Below are 22,713 nucleotides of genomic sequence, written 5' to 3'. Positions count from 1 at the left end.
CAACCAAATATCAACGTCATTTGACACCATTATTGGACATCAAAATAACGTTGTCCTTAGATGCTGGTTAGCCATTGAATTTTGGTCACCTGACATTACAGCCTAAATCAAACCTAATATTGACGTCTTATGACGTTGTGTGCGTGCTGGGCAATAACTAAATGCACTACAGAATCTTACGTTTACACACACATGCACAAATTACATGTAATCGCATCAGCTTTATACAGCGTAATACTCCCTACTTACTACTCACTACTCTTGAGTACTTTTGAAAGGGCTACTTTTTACTCATACTCTAAGTAATATTTACAACAGATAGTTTTACTCTACTCACACTACATTTTTAAGCAAGTAGTGGTACTTTTACTTGAGTACAATTTTTCAGTACTCTTTCCACCACTGAGAAGATGCCTTTCTAATCAACAAAATCCTTGGAAAATTTTACATACATAAATCAAAATATTTGAAGGTGAAACTAATTTTTTGTGCTTTTTATAATGAGATTATATATATATATATATATATATATATATATATATATATATATATATATATATATATATATATATATATATATATAATTCCTTAAGATAATGAAAACAAAAAGTGCAATTATTCTTCTATCTTTGATAGAAAAATATAAATTACAGGAAAGTCTGGCTGCAGAGTTGCACTTGCACCTTCAGGCTTGCACTCTCGGGCTTGCACACTCAGGCACCCACGCTCCCTCGCTTCACCTATCAGGTCTAAATAGACACACAAAGTATTTTTCCACAGTTATGAATAAAAAAACACCAGACAAATTAGAATTTTTGTTTTTATTTTAAACATTTCAAGGAGTTGTGAACAGATACACATTATGGACTTACAGCAATGATTGTTGAACAACTTGGGAAACTATTTTTTATTCAGCAGGTCCTAGGACGATTGCAAACAAGAATGCAGAAGTCGATGCAAGTGACCTGGCAGGAGAGTGCAGGACTCGTTTGCATGATATCATAATTTAAACTTTAGTTGATGTGTAATGTAGCTGTGTGAACATAAACAGCATCTCTAATTGTAAGGCGCTCAAAGTTCAATGCAAAGGGAGACTTTGTTTTTTTACAGAGTTAGCTTAGCAAAGCCTACAATTAACAAATTTTGGGGACTACAAAACAAATTACTTCTGGGCCTGTAAGCCCGTGAGCCACAAAAACAATTTGGTTACCAACATATTTTTGGTTGTTCTGCACCTTTATTTAATTGTATAAGGAAAACATGAAATAACATTTAATGAACATAACTTTGTGCTTAGCCAAAACATAATAAACTGGAATAAAAAGTAAATAATTCATGAAATAAAAGACTGGTGAACAGCCAAAATTATTTCAATGTCAGGGTAATTGTTAGCTTTAGACGGATTCAGTATTGGGCATCTGCCATCGCCTGGAGGTCACTAATCTCAGAATTATATATATATATATATATATATATATATATATATATATATATATATATATATATATATATATATATATATATATATATATATATTTTTTTTTTTTTTTTTTTTTTTAATTTTTATTTTTTTATTTTTTTTAAATATGCACTGTATAAATAAACCACAGATTAAAGTTTTAAACAACAAATAATTAGCGCCATCACCGCCTGGAGGTCATAGATCTCCGCTATCAGCAAAACACACCTAAAGTTACACACAATCTTTACAAACAAACCACAGATTTGAGTTTTAAAGAACGACATTCTCACATGAAAATCTGTTAAAAGGTCATTTCAAGACATATAAAAAGCAATATTTATAATATTATGTGCCTTTTCTCATCCACCATTACAACTTTCTGCATCTTGGTGCAAAATGAATTGCAACATTACCCTTAAAAACTGCTGAGATATAGCGCCACCAATTGTGCCAAGAGTGCAATGGTACATGGCTGTTTTTGCATTGCTGTATTGCAATTTATGGCAAGTTCAGAGGACAACAACCTAAAAACGGTGCAGTAATTTGGCATGACTCTGGGTTTGCTGAGAGATGGAAACATTGTCCACAAAACCCCAGGGAGATATTCAACGCACCCTTAAAGACTACTGAGATATAGCACCACTAATTGTGCCAGGAGTTCAATGGTGCATAGCTGTATTGCGATTTATGGCAAGTTCAGAGGTCAATAAACTCAAAATGGTGTAATTTGGTATAAATCTGGGTTGGGTAATAGAAGGGAACATTGTCTACGAGACCCAACTGAGATATTTAATGCACCCTCAAAGACTGCTGAGATATAATGCCACCAATCATGCGAGGAGTGCAATGGTACATAGCTGTATTGCGATGTATGGCAAGTTCAGAGGTCAATAACTTAAAATTGGCAGAGTAAATTAGAATGAATCTGGGGACAAGATGCAATCTCAGACCGGTGCAATCTCAGCTGTGCATGCGCATTCAGGGTGATGCAATCTTACCCAGATTTGCACAATCAGACAGCATTCAACTGTTCAATATTGAATCTCTAAAGCTTATTAATAATAATAATAATAATAATAATAATAAGTTTCTTTAAGCTGGTAATCTTTTTTCTAAATGATAGAGGCATAGTAAAGTTTTTTTCTTCTCTTTCCTAATCTTTTGTTGTTGTATTTTCTCTTCAATGCAGCGATGTTATTGTTCTTGTATTTAAAAAAAAAATTGTAATAATAAAAAGGCTGGCACTCAACTGCACATGTGCACACATTTGTTCCACCACACATCCTAGCTCTCCGTGAGACAGATACTTTAAGTGCACGCAAAATTCAAGAAAACTGTAAGTATATTAATTCCATTCGCATTGTTATTAAATGTGTTATTTTTAATTGTTAGGTGAATGTTATTAAAAACGCACACATGCCCCACAATGCCATCCATGTGTTTTAAGATAAAGTAAACAGTTGAGCAACTGCTAGCATGTTGCCAGTAAATTCACTTTATTTGTACGATTAAGTAGGGCAACACTTACAGGAAGATTGTTAACCTTAGTTCATACATTAGTTTACATGAATTTACCATGAACAACACATCTGATGTGTTAATTAATCATTGTTAATGTTAACTAAACATATGGTAATGCATTAGTTAAAAAGTGTAAGGTGAACAATTTTGTTTAGCGTAATCTATGTTCCCCTTCATGGGAACTACGATGTGTGTCTTACAGACTACAGGAGATCACTAGACGACCAATAACGTTCGAGTTTACAGAAGTAACCCTTCGTTCCCCGAGGAGGGGAACGGGAGTGCCATAGAGTGGATTGATTGAAATCCACAAATGGGAGGATTCGGATCAGAAGCCGCTTGTCTGGAGAGTATTGAACGGGCCAATGAATGAAAATTAATTGGCAAAGTAAGCTTGCGCAGGTGTGCTGCATTGCCAATTATCCCAGCATATAAGCACACCTGAAGCGAGCAAACGCCATTCTTTTAAGCTAAAGAGACTTTCAAACAGCTAAGGGACAGTCATTATGGCGAAGGAGTATGGCACTTCCGTTCCCCTCCTCGGGGAACGAAGGGTTACTTCTGTAACCTCGAACGTTCCCCTTTCGGTTGGGGAACATTAGTGCCATAGAGTGGATTGATTGAAATCCACGAATGGGAGAAGTATGGAAAGCGCCATAATGACTGCATCTTACCAACGCCCCCGATGAGGGGATAGTCAAGCAAGCGTAACGCACCCACATCATGCGAGGCGCGGTCCTCCAACGTGTCCCTGGCCCTAATTTATCCTACTTCAACAGAAGTCTTACGGATTTAGATATATTTTTTGGGAAGTTGTGAGCATCTAGATAATTCTAGGAAAATACGACAGTACGTTGGGAAGCGTGCAATCCCGATAGGGAGGACGCTGCGGAGGCCATCCGTTACCCAAGGGGGGATAGATGGCAGAATTTACATATGGACTAGCCCTAAAAAAGGGGGAGTACGCATAGCAAAAGAGTGGTTAGCGGAGAGGGAAGACACGGGTCCGTGTCTATGGCGGAATAAGCATATGGGATCGCCTAGTGGGGATCACGCATAGCAGGCACCTATACCCAAAACGCGGGCTGACCAGCGGGCAGACCTACAACGTAGTGGGCCAGCAAGTGACTCCTCCGCTGAGTCAGTGCTGGGGCAACGGAGGAATCTGCAGGGCTCACCTGACGGGGAACTTTACTAACAGATAAAAGGGAGCACGTTTCTCCGTGTTATGGAAAATGGCGTAGCAAGCGTGTCTCAACACCCTACCGAGTTGTTTCCTCAATCACCAAAGGGTTACCTAATACCCTTGAGGAAACCGGCTCCACTCGCAAATTGTAAAACCTTGCAAATGTGTTGGGTGTCGCCCAGCCCGCAGCTCTACAGATGTCTGTTAGAGAGGCGCCGCGTGCCCGCGCCCAAGAGGATGCAACGCTCAGAGTGGAGTGTGCACGCACTCCCGGGGGACACGGCTGACCTCGACTCGAATAAGCGAGTGAAATGGCATCCACAATCCAGTGGGATAATCTTTGTTTCAATACGGCACTTCCCTGCTGCCGACCGCCATAACAGACAAAGATCTGCTCAGATGATCTAAAATTCTGAGTACGGTCCGCATAAATGCGCAGAGCGCGAACTGGACAAAGTAAAGAAAGGGCTGGGTCTGCCTCCTCCGGGGGCAGTGCTTGCAGGCTCACTACCTGATCTCTAAAGGGGGTGGTAGGAACCTTGGGCACATAACCCTGGCGGGGTCTCAGGATGACGTGAGAGTAATCCGGCCCGAATTCCAGGCACGAGTCACTGACCGAAAATGCCTCCAGGTCCCCGACCCTCTTGATGGAGGCCAACGCAACCAGCAGAGCTGTCTTCAGGGACCGAAATCTTAGAGATACTGACTCGAGTGGCTCAAAGGGATGTGCTCGCAAACTCGTGAGAATGAGGGCGAGATCCCAAGAGGGCATGAGAGGGGGGCGAGATGGATTAATTCGCCTAGCACCCCTAAGGAACCGAATGATGAGGTTATGCTTTCCCACGGCGCCGCCAGCTACCGCGTTATGATAAGCGGAGATGTCGGTCACGTAAACCTTGAGAGTGGAGGGCAACAGCCTGCTGTCCAACTTCTCTTGAAGGAAAGAGAGCACAACACTAATCTGGCAGTTTCGGGGGTCTTCTCTGCGAGAGATGCACTATTCAGTGAATAGACTCCACTTCAGGGCGTAGGCGCGCCTCGTGGAGGGGGCTCTAGCCTGAGTGATGGTATTAACTCCCGCAGTCGGTAGGTTACCTAAGTCTTCCTCGCATCTAAGGACCACACGTGGAGGTTCCAAAGATCGGGGCGAGGGTGCCAGATGGTGCCCTGTCCCTGAGAGTAGGTCCTCTCTCAAAGGGATCCGCCAGGGGAGGGCCGTCGCGAGGAGTGAGAGCTCTGATATCCAGGTCCAGTTGGGCCAAAGGGGCGCAACTAGCAGAACCTGTTCCTCGTCCTCCCTGACCTTGCACAGTAACTGCGCGAGCAGGCTCACTGGGGAAAACGCATACTTGCGCATACCCCGAGGCCAGCTGTGGGCCAGTGCATCCGTGCCGAGAGAGCCCTCGGTCAGGGAAAAAAACAACTGGCAATGAGCGTTCTCGGGGAAAGCAAACAGATCGATCTGGGCCTCCCCGAATCGCGCCCATATCAGCTGAACAGACTCGGGGTGGAGTCTCCATTCTCCAGGGCGTAACAGCTGTCGTGAGAGCGCATCGGCTGCACGATTGAGCGTGCCTGGAATGTGAATGGCGCACAGCGATTTCAGCCGCGGGTGACTCCAGAGGAGCAGACGGCGGGCGAGCTGAGACATGCGGCGAGAGCGCATACCCCCCAAGCGGTTGATATACGCCGCCGCCGCCGTACTGTCCGTCCTGACCAGCACGTGTTGCCGCTCCAGCACCGGTAAAAAGCGGTGGAGAGCGAGGAACACTGCCAACAGCTCTAGGCGATTGATATGCCAATGCAGCTGGGTGCCTTTCCACAGGCCCGCAGCCGCATGCCCGCGACACATGGCCCCCCAACCCGTGTTGGAAGCATATGTTGAAACAACAATATGGCTGGATGCCTGTCCTAGAGGCACACCGGCCTGTAGGAACGAGGGGTCGTTCCAAGGGTTGAGGGCGCGGCGACACAGCGCAGTAACAGAGACCCGGTGTGTGCCCGCGTGCCATGCGCGTCTTGGGACCCGATCGTGAAGCCAGTGCTAAAGTGGTCTCATATGGAGCAATCCGAGCGGCGTGACAGCGGCTGCGGATGCCATATGCCCCAGGAGCCTCTGAAGGAACTTCAGTGGGACCACTAGTTTGCTGTCGAGCTCCCTCAGACTGTTCAGCAACAGGCGAGCGCGTTTCTCGGAGAGGTGCGCTACCATGGTGATCGAGTCCAGCTCCCTCCCGAGAAAAGAGATCCTCACCACGGGAGCGAGTTTGCTCTTTTCTCGGTTGACCTGAAGCCCCAGTAGGCGGAGATGCCGAAGCACCTTGTCCCTGTGCACAATCAATTGCTCCCGCGAGTGGGCTAAAATCAGCCAGTCGTCGAGATAATTGAGTATGCGGATGCCCGCGAGCCGAAGGGGCGCTAAGGCACCCTCTGCGAGTTTGGTGAAGACCCGTGGAGACAGAGAGAGCCCGAAGGGGAGGACCTTGTACTGCCACGCTCGACCCTCGAATGCAAACCGCAGAAATTGGCGGTGGCGTGGAAGAATGGAGACATGAAAATACGCATCCTTCAGGTCTATGGCTGCAAACCAATCCCGAGGACGAACGCATTGGAGAATGTGCCTCTGCGTGAGCATTCTGAACGGCAGCTTGTGCAGACAGCGGTTCAAAACGCGCAGATCTAGGATTGGTCGTGATCCACCGCTCTTTTTGGGTACGATGAAGTATGGGCTGTAAAACCCACTCTCCATCTTGGCTGGAGGAACTGGCTCGATTGCACCCTTCGCCAGGAGGGCAGCAATCTCCTCTCGCAAGACAGGGGCGGACAGGGGGTTGACCCTGGAGAAATACACGCCTGTGAACTTGGGGGGCTGTTTCGCGAACTAAATCGCGTAACCGAGTCTGATTGTGCGTATGAGCCGCTGCGAGGGGCTGGCCCGTGCTAATCAGGCAGGCAGAGCCCTCGCTAATGGAGTCATCGCTAACGTCAATCGCTGACGTACCAGCGGTGGGGCAGCACGGAGTGGGTGTGCTGATCCGGGAAGCACGAGGGTCCCGCGGAAGAGCTGGAGGAGAGTGATTCGCTCTGGCTCCGCACCCTGGCTCCGGAGAGGAGGCTGGAGGGCTGAGGGAAGGGAGACCGTCCCCCCAGCGCTCGTGAGCCACTGGCGAAGCATGTAGAATCTGCGAGCCGGAAGGCAGCGCGTCCCGGACTGGCAGAATTCGTGCTGTCACATCCGGGGAAGGGGAAAAGTGCTTTTTGATTGATGTTTTGGTGGCACTGAAAAGTACCGTTGTAATCGGGGCCCTGCCCTCCAGCGGGGAAAGAGCAAGTTTCCTCTTCTCCGGATGGCCTGTCTCAGGGACGCTTCGCGGTCCGTTTGCTGGACTTAACGGCGCTCTGGGCAGGGGGGGCTGCCTGCTTTCGAGGTGTACACCGCGCCTGCTTGGCCACCTGCAAAAACTAAATTAAATAAGTACACAAATAAATAAATAAATAAATAAGTAAATAAATTGAAATTTCCATGCATAAATAATATATAAGTAATGAATAGTGTGGACAGATAAATAAATAAATTACACAAACGTAGGGGGATAGGAAAATGCTGAACTGAAAGTTGCTTTTTTATTTTTTTTATTTTTAAATCTTTAAATGACAAAATCTGTTAAAAATGTTTTATGTTGAATTAATTATAAATGGTTATACATTCATTTATTCATTCATTTTCCTTCGGTTTAGTCCCTTTATTCATCAGGGGTTGTCACAGTGGAATGAACCACCAACTATTATAGCATGTTTTCACTGCTGATAACGGCTATACAATTGAAGACAAAATATTGATCTCTCTTGTGAAATTTAAATTATTTAGCAAATATTTACGTTTAACAGAGCAAGGACATTTTTCCACAGTATTTCCTATTTTATATTTCTTGTGGGGGGAAACAAGCTATTTATTTAGTTTGGGTGGGGAAAACAAAGTATTTTCATAAACAATTTAAAATCGCTCTGGACAATAGTATTATTTTTTTTCCTTGATTGTCTACAATACAACTAAAAAAATTAGTTTTAAATCAGTTTCAAAATTTTTTAAAAATAACTTTAAGGTCAATATTATCAGCCCCCTTAAAAAATAAAATGTTTTGATTGGTTATAACAAACCACTTTTTAGTAACTTTCATTATTTTCTAACTAGTTAACCTATTTAACTTAGTTACGTCTTTAAATTGCACTTAAAGCTGAACACTAGTGTCTTGCAAAGTAGAAGAAAAATTTGATTGTCACAATGACAAAGACAAAAGAAACAAGTTATTAAAACTATTATGTTGAAATATTGTGTATATTTGTATCATGAACATTGTTGATAATATGGTGTTTATTGGCTGTAGTCAAATGCTACATTTTTGACACTGTCGTCAAATCAATTGTAGTCTTGATTTTTTTCAGGCTTTAAAAAAGAAGGTGAATATTAACAGTTACTCAACCATTTAACCTGTACTTTGATAAAAATAAGAGAAGGCATCAAAATAAAACATGAAAGGAATGATGATGATGACGATGCTTTACTTTTTGGCCTAAAGAAAGGTAATGTTACGGCTTTACACCTTACAGCAGATCACAAGTACATCATAAAAATACAAGCAGTAAAAATAACGATCAGCATAATATTATACCAGCAAATCATTAAAAGCCATCCTAAACAAAATGTTTTTATCTGAGAATTAAAACTGGAAATAGAGTCTATCTGGCGAATGTGCAAAGGCAGGGAATTCTATAACTTTGGTGCTGTACAACTACGCTCTGCCACCAAATGACTTCATCTTAAAGGGCACATATAGTGAAAAATCTACTTTTCAAGCTGTTTGGACAAACATGTGTGTAGAAATAGTGTATAGAACGTCATACTGGGGTGATATAAACAGACAGTCCTTTTTTTTATTTAACAACATAAAAACAGTGGACCAATTGGAGCAATTTTCAGAGTGACTGCAACCAGGGCCGGCACGTCCATAGAGGCAACCTAGGCGGCAGAATAGAGAGGGCGGCAATCCCGACACTACCCTCACCTCTCGCACCCTCAGTTATATCTCAGTTATATCCATGTCTGGGGCGCCGTCCGTGACACTACCCTCACCACCCGCCGCCTTTGCCACATCTAGGGCGGCAAAATAGAGAGGGTGGCATCCCCGACACTACCCTCACCTCTCGCGCCCTCAGTTATATCTCAGTTATATCTGCGTCTAGGGCGGCAGACCGTCCTTTGCCTAGAGCGGCAGTTCAGCTTGCTGACTGCAACTTGACGTAGGAGTTGACGTTTGCTGTTTCACGTCCGCCATTTTCAGCATGTTAGTCAAAGCGATATCACCAAAGGAATACCCTTGCTCTATTTTTAGATGTAAGGCCCACTGGGCTCAACACAAGATCAACATTCATCACATGATCGATCTAATCGGAATTATTGTTTTTAACTAAGTTTGTTTGTAGGTAGGTTTGCAAACGTGTACTTTTCATGGCGTCTTCCTTAAACTTCAGCCGTTTGCATTACTTGCGGTCACAGAAGCTCCCTGTGATCTTAACTTGTGCAGCTGGAAAGTGCGAGCACGTTACCTCACCTGAGTGTCCCTCCATTGGAAATAAAATAATGAACTTGCCTGCAGGTCGCCCTCTGCGACATGCAGCATCATGCCATGCATTTTAGAATTCTAAACATAGGTTTCTATCAGGGTACACACACCGGCTCTTCAAGTCGGTGGCTTTCTGCGGCGCCCAGCCACGATTAGGGACACTTCATATGTCTGTCAGGCCACAGAGCGCCATCTGAATGCTTTAATTTTAAATAACATGTGAATGTCCGTGTCTGGTGTGCCATGTCGTGGCTCTGAGCGGCGCATCTGGTGCCTCAGTCAAAGTTAATTCAGTGTGCGTGGTTATTAGTCTCTGTGTAAAAGCTAGGCACTTTAAACTAGCACACACTTGGCTGTAAAACTATACAAAGACACAAATGATTGTGTACTCTCTGCTTGGTCTGTGTCCGAGTCGTACATGTTGGCATCTTGGCTCTGCCCCCTTGTTACGTTGGGCGGGAAGTCGAAACTAATTTTCATGTGAAGCAACACTCCACTAAAACAGCAAGCTGTGTACACACCCGCCAAAAATAACACTTTTGAGAAAAGAACCATAAAAAGAACCATAATATAATATTAAATCTTAAAAAATGGGATAAACTATATGCCCTTTAAAGGTTGGGACAGATAACAGTTCAGTAGAAGATGATCTCAGTGAGCACGAAGTAGTGTACAAATGAAGAAGATCAGATAGATAGTTATGAAGAGCTTGTTAAGAGGAGGATTTTGTATATGACAGTGAACAGGGAGACAGTGAAGGTGAAAGAAAATTGGAGTTATGTGATCAGAAGTACATGAGCAGGTAACTATCCTAGCTGCTGAATTCTGAATTAACTGTAGTCTATGAAGTTGTTGATCAGGAATGCCAGATAGGAGAGAATTACAGTAATCAATCCATGATGTAACCAAAGCATGAACAAGCACTTCAGTACTATGTTGAGATAGTGAAGGGCGAAGTCTTTTTGGTTTTTGTCACATTTCTCTTTGCACAAAACTTTTTTTATTTTTTTTTTGGCCCAAACAAAGTTAGTGCTGTGCAGTTTTTGAACATGTCTTTGCACAACACTTACCTTTTCATGCATGTACAAAACTGCACAACAACTTTTTGGCTGAAACTAAGTAAGTGTTGTGGAGCTTTTTGTAATTTTCTCTTTACACAACACAAACTTTGTGTGTATGTGTGTGTGTGTCTCAAGCAAAGTTGGTGTTTGCAGCTTTTCACCTCACATTACTCTTTGCACAATCTCTTTGCACACTAACTTTTTGGCAAACAAAGTTTCCAAAATTTGCCAAATTACAGGTGGAAATGAGAAATATCTCTAGCCATAACATTATAAGGTGTTCAGACGTTCCTCTTTAAAAGAAAAAAAGTATCAACTATATGCAAATTGACTCAAATTTGGTTTATCACCAAGGAATGTGTACTATTTAACAGTTTACACACAAAATCATATTTTATCCCACACATTTCTGCAAATAAATACCAAAGAAAAAAGGGTGTTCAAAACAAGATAACCATACTATTTTTGAGTTATAGGGGTGAAAACTTTGTGGGACAAAACTAAAGAAAAATCCCATTATGGGAGAAATCAGGACATCTAAGAGTAATTTAAGCACCGTGTTACCCACAAACAAGGTGCAGTACATCTCTGTAAGAGCTGGTGGTGCTTGGTTTGGCTAGCTGTGTCCTAGTACCAGTACCTTGCCCCGGGCCCATTGGAGATCTGATGACACTGTGGTATCCTTGCCTTTTGGCGGGATTAATAAATGAATAATTCGTTTTTTCGCAACACAATTTTTGCACTTACCTTTCAACATACAAGTTAGTATTGTGCAAGTATTTTGCACGTTTATTTACATAAAACTTTGTGTTGTGCTTACTCCTTTTGCATAAAACAAATTTCTTTTTTGCACATTAGTTTTTGTTAGCTAAAATGATAGTGTTGTGAATGCAATTTTTGGCTTGGCACTGTTTTTAACACAATAATATTTTAGGCCAGAAAGTTTTTTTTAAACGTTTTTTATTGCATCTTTGTCTCCTTCACATTCACACTCTCCTCATCCTTCTCCTTTTGCTTCTTCTCCTCATCATCGTTCTGCTTCTCCTGCTGTCTCTTTTCTTGCTTATTTTTCTCTTCCCCTCCTTTGGCTTTTCTTCCTCCCCTTCGGTTTCTTCTTCCTCCATCTCCTCTTCATTCTTATTCATCTCTTTCTCTTCATTTTTTTTCATCCTCTCCTCCTTTATTTTCATCTACTTCTCCTCCTTCTTCTCCTCTTTTATTCTGCTATTTATTTTTCTCGTCCTCCTCATTCTCATTTTCATATTTTCCTTTTCCTCCTCCTCATTTTCTTTCATCTTCATCTCTTTATCATTCTTATCCACCTCTTCCTCCTCTTCATTTTCTTTTAAACTCTCCTCTTTTATCTTCATCTCTTCTTTCACCACCTCCTCCTGTTTCTTTTCCTCCTCCTCCTTCATCTGGCTATTTCTCTTTCTCCTTCTCCTGTTCTTAATCTTTTCCTCCTTGTCCTTCTCATCATTTATCCTCATCTCCTCCACTTCCTCCTCTTTGTTGACATGCTCTGTGTTCTGTGTATTCATGTCATCTTTCTCATCCACCTGCAGAACAAAACCAAACTTAAGTCGGTTCACATATAAGCAAATATAATTTCTCTCACTGATCCTAAAACAGACTCTTGATATATTGGTAAAAGCATCAGGAGAACATGTATTAAAATAATTGGTCATCTTTATGTCCTCACCTTTATTTTGTCATTCACACAACTCGCTTCATTATGAATGATGACAAGAGGAACCTCCAGACTCTGGTCAGACTCAGATGGGCACAGAATGTCATCTGTCAATAGAGAAATGATTGCAGTTACACAGTTTACACAGTCATTCTCAAGGCCTTGTTAACCATGGGGAAGGGGAATTAAAAACACTTAGTATTCAGGTAAATATTTATCTAGCAATAAATATGATTATTTACTATCAGAGTCTGCAGAGACAGAGAACTGCTTCTCAGTCTGGCCAAAGCAGGACATCCTAAAGAGTTTTCTGGCAGCTTTGAGGAAATTGGCCACTTTACTCTTTTTCCTCTGCGTCGTTCCCTCATCCTCCCCCACGTAATCTATTAATAGAAATGATTGTAGTTTAAACAATTTTTAGATAATTGCTTATGAACATTTACCATAGTTTTACAACAGATTAAACCAAAAGAAAAAAAAGCACATGGCTATTGTAGATAAGCCTTTATTACCACAAATTCACCATGGTTTTGCTACATTTACCATAGTTTAACCATGGTATTTGTAATAAAACTGTGGTTACATTAATGATCATTTTTACTGGATTTGTGTGATAATAAGTGTTATTTTAAGAAATTGGAGACTAAGGGCTTTATTTTAACGATCTAGGCCAGGGGTCACCAAACTTGTTCCTGGAGGGCCGGTGTCCTGCAGATTTTAGTTCCAACCCTTATCAAACACACCTGAACAAGCTGTTCAAGGTCTTGCTAGATATACTTGAAAAATCCAGGTATGTGTGTTGAGACAAGTTGGATATAAACCCTGCAGGGACACAGGCCCTTCAGGACCGAGATTGGTGACCCCTGATCTAGGCAGTTGTGCGGTTTTCTCTCAATAAGTTCTGGGTGTGTTTTGAGCATACCGTGCATTCAGAATCATCTCACATTCCCTTTAAGAGTCAGCGTTTAAGGTGCACAACTAACGCGCTCAATTGCACAGTTTATTTTTGTTCCTCAAAATAGCAACGCGCCAACAATGAGTCTTAACACACCTCATTCTGGACTGGAACACTCATGAGTCCAAAGTGGTGCAAATGGATCTACGATTTAAACAATGTGGTGCAAAACGTGAAAATTAGGGTTGTGGTGGCTTAAAAATAGCAACAAATCGTGCCAAACACATCTTGTCAGATAGAGCCCTAAAGATGTATCAGAAAAGCTGAAAATGGGCTGCCACAATAATATACAGAATTGTTTTACCTAAAATACATTGTTAACCCTTACTGTAGATTATGCAGTAAATAACTGTAAAATAGCCAGTGTTTTGGTGTAATAAAAGGAAACAGTATTTTACTGTAAAAGGAGCAGGATTTGTATGAAATTTTGTAGTGTAAAGAATAAATTACAGTAATTTGCTTTATGTACCCATTACAGATATTTACTGTGATAATAAATGGTAAATTACTGCTCAACCATTATTACCCCATGTACTCTGATGCTTTATGTTGCTATATATATATATATATATATATATATATATATATATATATACTGTTCGGTTTTGGTATGTGTATGGTCAGTATTGAGGAGAAAGTGAAACAATGCATTGATAAGCATTGATAAATCTCTGTGTTTTCTTTGGTTCCTTTTATGTTTTTAACATTGAGTATTAGGAGTCAACCAATGTCAATGTCACAGATAATTAAAAGGTAAAGATATCGACGAGATGCATTTAAAGGCAAAAATATTCACACAGAGCAACCAAATTATAACAATCATTTTTTAACTTTGTTTACTTTTCTATAATTAATCTAATTTGCCTAGTTTAGCCTATAGTTAAGCTTTTAAATGGCACTTTAAGCTGAATATTAGTATTTTGCTAAATAACTAGTAAAAATGTGTTATTTAAAAAATATCTTAAACAGCACGTACATACATTTTTGCAGAGACTCAATGAATTTGTTTGGAAAACTTCAAATGAAGTAGGTAAAAGTGGCATTAACAGTAAAGTATAAAGACTTTCCTAAATAAATGTATTAATCAGGTTATTTGTTTTTTTTATATTTATATTTTTATTATTATTATTACTACAGGTTTGGAACAACATGAGGATTAGATAATTTATTTATTTATTAAATTTTTTTTTTGCTTTGGATGAAGTTTTTATATTTTTATTTTTTTTATTCAATGATATGTGCATGATTGTGATAAATCTAGGCAATTCCTTTGAAAATATGCTTTGTACCAGGGGTGTCAAACTCCTCGAGGGCCGCAGCCCAGCAGAATTTAGTTCCAGCCCTGCTTCAACACACTACCTTTAGATTTAGTTTGATCAGGTGTGTTTAATTAGTATAACTGCACTGTTACTCTGTAGATTGTGCAGTAAATAACTGTAAAAACACTCCCACAGGCTGTCTGTCTTATTCTAAACAGAAAGGTGTTAGAAAGAGTTTTCAGAAAATGCTGGCCCTTTAAGGGAGTCAGGTGTTTGATTTGTTTACTGCTGAGTGTGCTCTATTCTCTGTCCATCAATTCAGATGTAGAGTCTGATATGTTTTAGGCTTTAAATAAGAATCTACAATGAGTAAGTAAAATGTGTTCAAATGTTTTTGAGGGTTTCTAAAATAAGTAATAAATAAATACATCTTGAACTGTGTACTTGAATTGTTAGCTAGTTAGCCTCTCCTCATATAACTTCTTACATTACTTTTGTTTAAGTATATGCATTTATTGGATATTGCATACTGCCATAATGTACAGATGCTAACAGTTGTATGTATCTTTCTGGCAACTAAGCCAAAATTAAATTCCATCATCTCAGTAAGGTAACATGTGCACATCATCACAGGGAATCACAGGGAATCCACACACAAAAGCTCCACTGTCCGGTCCCAGGATGTGAGTTTGTTGCCAAGTATTTTTCCGAGCTGTGTTTCCACCTATGAATTTATATTAGAAACAATAATAAAGTTTGTTGTCATGAGATAATTATAACAATAAAAGATTGGATCCTTTGGTTTTTCAGTGTTGCCAACTTTATTTTTATTTTTTATAATTATTTAAAACTTTTTATTGAGATTTGACACAGTTTTTAATTATTTTAAACTTTAAAATTTAAAATAATTATGTTGTTTTTTGCTGTTCATTTGCTGATCTACCCTCCTGCAGATTTCAGTTGCTATCCATATCAAACACACCTAAACCAATTAATTAGGACCTGAACACCACTTGATAATTACGGGCAGGTGTGTTTGATATGGGTAGCAACTGAAATCTGCAGGATGGTAGATATCCAGGAACAGGATTGAGCACCCTTGCTATATACCATGGGGGTCAAACTCCAAGTTCATGGAGAACTGCAGCGCAGCAGAGTTTAGTACCCACCCTGCTTCAACATTACCTGTAGATTTCTAACAAGCCATAATTAGTTTGATCAGGTGTGTTTAATTAGAGTTACAGCTTAAAGTCCCGGTCACACTGCACTTTTCTCCCTATAGACTTCCATTCATATGCATGTGAGTACTGCTGACCTGGAATAATAACTCATGCAACAAATTTCATAATTCGCAGCATTGGAAAGTTCAAGCTTGGAGAACGCTGACATGCAAAATCACATCATGTGATTGCTTGATACCAATCAAAGAACAAAACATGACCTCTCTGGCTTGCTTTTTCAATCTCTAATTATTTAGTTTAATATCACTACTCGCTTTGTTTAATTCCACTTCGCAGTGCAGTATGACAGAATTTTGCATGCTCAAAGGTTAATGTGACCGCAGCCTTACTGTGCAGACCTGTAATATGCAAGACAATATTTATATCTGCTGATTTCTTAATTTTGTTATACTTTTTCTGTTCTTTATTTGTTTGGTGCCAAAACAAAATAAAATAAATTTGTCTGAAATGTTATGCCTTCTATTTTTAAATAACAGCTAAGAATACTGATTAATTTTAGTAACACTACAATAACTATATATGATATACTATTAATGTGTATGCAGTATAATGCTGTGATTTGTAACACTACAATACAGTAATTAACTGTACACAGTTTCCAGTTAGTTACCACTGCTGCTCTATTACAGTAATTAACTGGCAACACTGTTGCCAGCTACTCACTGTAATGGTTCGGTTACAGTAAATAACTGGCAACACTGTTGCCAGCCACTCACTGTAATGGTTCAGTTACAGTAAATAACTGGCAACACTGTTGCCAGCCACTCACTGTAATGGATCAGTTACAGTAATTAACTGGCAAATCTGTTGCCAGTTACTTACTGTAACCGAACTTTTACAGTGAGTGGCTGGCAACAGTGTTTCCAGTATTCTACTGTAAAAAAACCCCGGTAAGGTCTAACAGTGTATTAATACCTATGTAAGTACATATTAGTTAAGGCCACTTAATATAAAGTGGGACCAAATTCTTCTAGCAAGTGAAATATGTTTCTATAGCCTATCCATCACTGTTTTAGCAAAAGTACAAGGAACAAATAATTTTGAATTAAAATATTACTTTGAAATGTTGTTCTTTTTATATATACACTGTTAGACCTTACCAGGCTTTTTTACAGTAGAACACTGGCAACACTGTTGCCAGCTACTCACTGTAAAAGTTTGGTTACAGTAAGTAACTGGCAACAGTGTTGCCAGTTAATTACTGAAACTGAACCATTACAGTGAGTGGCTGGCAACAGTGTTGCCAGTTGTTTACTGTAACCGAACCATTGCAGTGAGTAGCTGGCAACAGTGTTGCCAGTTAATTACTGTAATAGAGCAGTAGTGGTAACTAACTGGAAACTGTGTACAGTTAATTACTGTACTGTAGTGTTACAACTCACAGCATTATACTGCATACACAATAGTATGTCAAGGTGTTACTAAAATTAATTAGTATTCTTACCTGTTATTAATTCTTTAAATTAATTAAGTTGTAAATTCTGACAAATTTATTTTATTGTTTTGGCAGCAAACAAATATAAAACAGAAAATGTATAACAAAATTAAGAAATCAGCAGATATAAATATCATCTTACATATTACTGAGAGCCACAGGTCTGCACAGCAAGGCTGCAGTCATACGTTTAAGCATGCAAAATTCTGTCATATGGCTCTGCGAAAAGGAGTGGGATTAAACAAAATATTTAGAGATTGAAAAAGCAAGCAACTGGTCCATAATTTTTGTTCAGACAGGTCATGGTTTGATCTTTAATTAGTCTCAAGCAATCACATGATGTGATTTCGCAGTTCAGAGTTCTCCAAGCTTGAACTTTCCAATGCTGCAAACTGTAAAATTTGTCGCATGAGCTATCATTCCAGGTCTGCAGCATTCACATGCGTATGAATGGAAGTCTATAGGGAGAAAAGTTCTTCTTCTTCTTCTTCTTCTTCTTTCTGTTTTATGGCGACTAACTCATTAAAAAGCATTATCGCCACCTACTGTACAGAATCTTACTCCGATGATGGGTCTGAATATTAGAAAGGGCAACAGAAAGAAACGAGGAGGGAGGGAAAGGGACAAAAAAAAAAAAAACAACTTTAGGGAGAAAAGTGCAGTGTGACCAGGACTTTAAGCTGTAACTCTAATTAAACACACCTGATAAAACTAATTAAGGCTCGTTAGAAATCTACAGGTAATGTTGAAGCAGGGTGGGAACTAAACTCTGCTGCCCTGCAGTTCTCCAGTAACTTGGAGTTTGACCCCCATGGTATATAGCAGGGGTGCTCAATCCTGTTCCTGGAGATCTACGTTCCTGCAGATTTCAGTTGCTACCCATATCAAACACACCTGCCTGTAATTATCACGTGGTGTTCAGGTCCTAATTAATTGGTTTAGGTGTGTTTGATATGGATAGCAACTGAAATCTGCAGGAAGGTAGATCTCCAGGAACAGGATTAAGCACCCCTGGTATATAGCATACTTTTAAAGCAACTGCTAACATTTATCACAATCATATATCCAATAAACACACACACAAAGTGCTGCAGTGAAATGTGTTACTCTCTCCTCAATGCTGACCATGCAAAAAAAAAAAAAAAAAAAACTGAACAGCAAAAAACACAAAATAATTATTTTAAATTTTAAAGTTTTAAATAATTAAAAGCTCTGTCAAATCTCAAAAAGTTTATAAAAATAAAGTTGGCAACACCGAAAAACCAAAGGATCCAATCTTTTATTGTTATAATTATCTCATGACAACAAACTTTTTTATTGTTTGTAATATAAATTCATAGGTGGAAACACAGCTCTGAAAAATACTTAGTAACAAACTCACAACCTGGGACCGGACAGGGGAGCTTTTGTGTGTGGATGGCTGTGTATCATGTTTTTGTGATTCCCTGTGATGATGTGCATGTTACCTTACTGAGATGATGAAATTTAATTTTGGCTTAGTTGCCAGAAAGATACATACAACTGTTAGCTTCTGTACATTATGGCAGTATGCAATATCCAATAAATACATATACTTAAACAAAAGTAATGTAAGAAGTTATATGAGGAGAGGCTAACTAGCTAGCTTTCAAGTACACAGTTCAAGATAACAACAATATAACTTAAAACACAGCCTTATTTTATAAACCCCTTAAAAACATTTGAACACATTTTACTTACTCATTTTAGATTCTTATTTAAAGCCTAAAACATATCAGACTCTACATCTGAATTGATGGACAGAGAATAGAGCACACTCAGCAGTAAACAAATCAAACACCTGGCTCTCTTAAAGGGCCGGCATTTTCTGAAAACTTTTTCTAAGACCTTTGTGTTTAGAATAAGACGGACAGCCTGTGGGAGTGTGTGGTGATGCCTAAATCATTGTTTTTTACAGTTATTTACTGCACAATCTACAGAGTAACAGTGCAGTTATACTAATTAAACACACCTGATCAAACTAAATCTAAAGATAGTGTGTTGAAGCAGGGCTGGAACTAAATTCTACTAGGCTGTGGCCTTCCAGGAGTTTGACACCCCTGGTACATAGCATATTTTCAAAGCAACTGCCTACATTTATCACAGTTATGCACATATCGTTTAATAAAAACAATAAAAATATACTATAATATAAACTTCATCCATAGAAATAAATAAATAAATAATCTGATTCTCATGTCGTTCCAAATCTGTAGTAATAATAAAAAACACAACAAATATCATGATTTATACATTTATTTAGGAAAGCCTTAATACTGTTAATGGCACTTTTACTTGCCAGTTTTCCAGACAAATTCATTGAGTCTCTGCAAAAATGTATGTGCGTGTTGTTTAAGATATATATATATATATATATATATTTTTTTTTTTTTAAATAACACATTTTTACTAGTTATTTAGCAAAATACTAATATTCAGTTGAAAGTGCAATTTAAAATCTTAACTATAGGTCAAACTAGGCAATTAAATAAAATTAATTATAGAAAAAGTAAACAAAGTTATAAAAATTATTGTGACAATTTCTTTGCTCTGTGTGAATATTTTTGCCTTTAAATGCATTTCGTCCATATCTTACACTTACCTTTTAATAAGCTCTGTGGTATTGGTTGACTCCTGATACTCAATGTTAAGAACATAAAAGGAACCAAAGAAAACACAGAGATAAAATAAATATAAAATAGCAACATAAAGCATCAGAGTAGATGGGGCAGTAATGGTTGAACAGTAATTTACCATTTATTATCACAGTAAATATCTGTAATGGTACATAGAGTAAATTACTGTAATTTATTCTTTGCACTACAGAATTTCATACAAATCCTGCTCCTTTTACAGTAAAATACTGTTTTTTTTCATTACAGCTAAACACTGGCTATTTTACAGTTATTTACTGCATAATCTACAGTAAGGGTTAACAGTGTATATAAATGACTTTTAAAATGTTAAGTGAAATGTTAAGTGAAATAATATGTTTGTTTAGATACTATGCCATATAGGCCTTATTCATCCAAAATAATTACAAATGTTTTGGGCCATGTCAGTAGGAAATGGACAGAAAGGGCACTCAGTAATCTTGACTCGTAAATCAAGGAAACTCCTGCTCATTTCACAATATAAATATGACTTACCATCGTTGCCAATGTTAAGCGTTTGCTTGAACTGCGTCTCTTTCTCCCTTCAGAGGATCTTGTTTTTCTTGGAAGGTTTTAGGAAAGAGGGCAGTTTTAAGAGCCGGTATTTTTTTTGGCTTCTCCATGACAGTTGTACTCGTGATCTCCATATTCAGTTCGTTTTTCGCCATATAGACACAGTTTGTTCAGTGATTTATTGTAAGTGTGTTCTGGTTGACTGAATGTTTCTGTTGGAAGAGAACATGTGTTAGTGTTTTGAACGAATATTTCCTTTTGAAGCATGTTTACAGTGTTTTGGTAAACATGGTGTAGTGTGTTCGTTTATTATTGTATTTTGAAAAGAAGTTTAGAAGTTTAGTTTACAATGTTTGATTTTGAGAATGAAATTAACTGTTTCGCCAATTGTGTGTTTTAGGTGTGTTGCTGCGTTAAGAGTTTAGCAAACTTGTTAAATGTATTAAAATAACTGTCATAGCCATTGTAAAAAACTGTAAATATAACTTGACCTAATTACTTAGCTAAGCCTTCAAACTGCACTTTAGTAAAATAGTACGCACTGTCATCAATGCTTCAAGTGTCTTTCTCAAGTGTTGTTTAACGGAAATAATATTTTTAAAAAACATTTTAAAACATAGTAGTTTTAATAACTATGCATAAAAGGAACCATAATATTACAGTTTTTTACAATGGCTATGGCACTTTTTTCAATACATTTAACAAGTTTTCTAAACCCTTAACACAGTTAGCACAACATTCGTCTTCGTGGACTATACAATTAAAACATTTCTTGTTGCTTTGACGCAAAATGCATCCAGTTAACACATATTAAAAAATGTTTCAAATTCTTTTACACACAAGCTCAACCAAGACCAAAACAGTGTAATTTTACAGTCAAATTTACAAATGCTTTAACACAGTATGTCAGAACAGATAACACCATGTCCTAAACAGAACTTATATAGGCTAAAGTCAAAGTGAATTGTGAATTTCAGCTGATATATATATATATATATATATATATATATATATATATATATATATATATATATATATATATATATATATATATATATATATATATATATATATATATATATATATATATATATATATATATATCAGCTGATTCCCAATTAGAAACCACACTAGGTTTTCCCGATTACATGATCATATGTTCTAAAAGAGGACTCTTGAGGCTTTTGAAAGAAACATTGAGCACATCAAAGAACTTCGTCACCATGTTCAGGTAAGGTTATGCAATACAGTCATTACAGTACTATACACAGTGTGTTTTGCAGTAAACTACTTTATAAACCTGGAGTTCATTAGTACTGTACATACAGTAGATATAGAGTGCAGCATTTACACACTGTGTCTAATTACTTTCAGAGAGTCATGAAGTTGGAGGCCAATCAAGTACTACATAGATTTATGTATATTGACGAGGCCTGGGATGTCGCCGTGGGAGAAACATAATAGGCCAAAGGGTCACAGTTACTGTGCCGGGCCACAGAAGCTATCAGGTGTAATGTGGATGAGAACATGTGGTGAAATGCAGAAGACTGGGCAAAATACTTTGTTTTGTTTTTTATTATAATTGTGGTGTTTTTTATTTTTTTATATCTTGCAGTGATATAATTTTGCAAAAAAAGTCTGTACTGCAGCAATTCTGTGTCTGTATTTATTTTTTACATAAACTGTAAATTTTATAATGCAATTTCTTTTCTTTATTTTTGTATTGATTTTGGCAGTAAAAGAAAGAAAATGCATGCATGTACTAAACCCAACAAAACAAAACTGTAGAGAGGCTTCAAATAAAAGGGCAGAGCTAACACAAACTTATGCAGTTTCTGTAATTTTTGCTGATGATAGTGTTTTTATTTTCAGTGTGTTCTGATTGACTAAATATTTCTGTTGGAAGAGAACATGTGTTAGTGTTTTGAACAATAATTTCATTTTGAAACATGATTGCAGTGTTTTGTTAGACATTGTGTATTGTGTTAGTTTATTATTGTATTTTAAAAAGTAGTTTAGAGGTTTAGTTTTCAGTGTGTAATTTTGAGGATGAAATTAACTGTTTAGCCAATTGTGTGTTTTTTGTGTTGCTGCGTT

General features: G+C 38.5%; 1 protein-coding gene across 1 annotated transcript; it reads right to left on the bottom strand.

Moving 5' to 3' along the window:
* Positions 1 to 10,809: 10,809 nt before the first annotated feature.
* On the bottom strand, positions 10,810 to 20,828 carry si:dkey-69c1.1. The gene is made up of 4 exons (XM_021468534.3): positions 20,599 to 20,828; positions 12,784 to 12,924; positions 12,554 to 12,648; positions 10,810 to 12,410 (listed from the first exon to the last, which is right to left on the bottom strand). Exons 2-4 carry the CDS (start codon positions 12,836 to 12,838, stop codon positions 12,042 to 12,044), a joined length of 519 nt encoding a protein of 172 aa, XP_021324209.1. The 5' UTR covers positions 12,839 to 12,924; positions 20,599 to 20,828; the 3' UTR covers positions 10,810 to 12,041.
* Positions 20,829 to 22,713: the final 1,885 nt, after the last annotated feature.

This window comes from Danio rerio, chromosome 20, assembly GCF_049306965.1.
Source record: "Danio rerio strain Tuebingen ecotype United States chromosome 20, GRCz12tu, whole genome shotgun sequence".
Lineage (NCBI taxonomy): Eukaryota > Metazoa > Chordata > Actinopteri > Cypriniformes > Danionidae > Danio > Danio rerio.
Note: the sequence above shows the minus strand (reverse complement) of the source record. Positions and strands in the feature narration are given on the sequence as shown.

What these genes read in the sequence shown, in the direction of transcription:
- si:dkey-69c1.1 (XM_021468534.3), bottom strand. Translation starts at nt 12,838, where the DNA reads ATGTCCTGCTTTGGCCAGACTGAGAAGCAGTTCTCTGTCTCTGCAGAC. An exon ending in TGTCTCTGCAGACTCTGATA is followed by an intron (nt 12,649 to 12,783) that starts GTAAATAATCAT and finishes CTCTATTGACAG; the next exon opens with ATGACATTCTGTGCCCATCT. An exon ending in GTGTGAATGACAAAATAAAG is followed by an intron (nt 12,411 to 12,553) that starts GTGAGGACATAA and finishes TTTGTTCTGCAG; the next exon opens with GTGGATGAGAAAGATGACAT.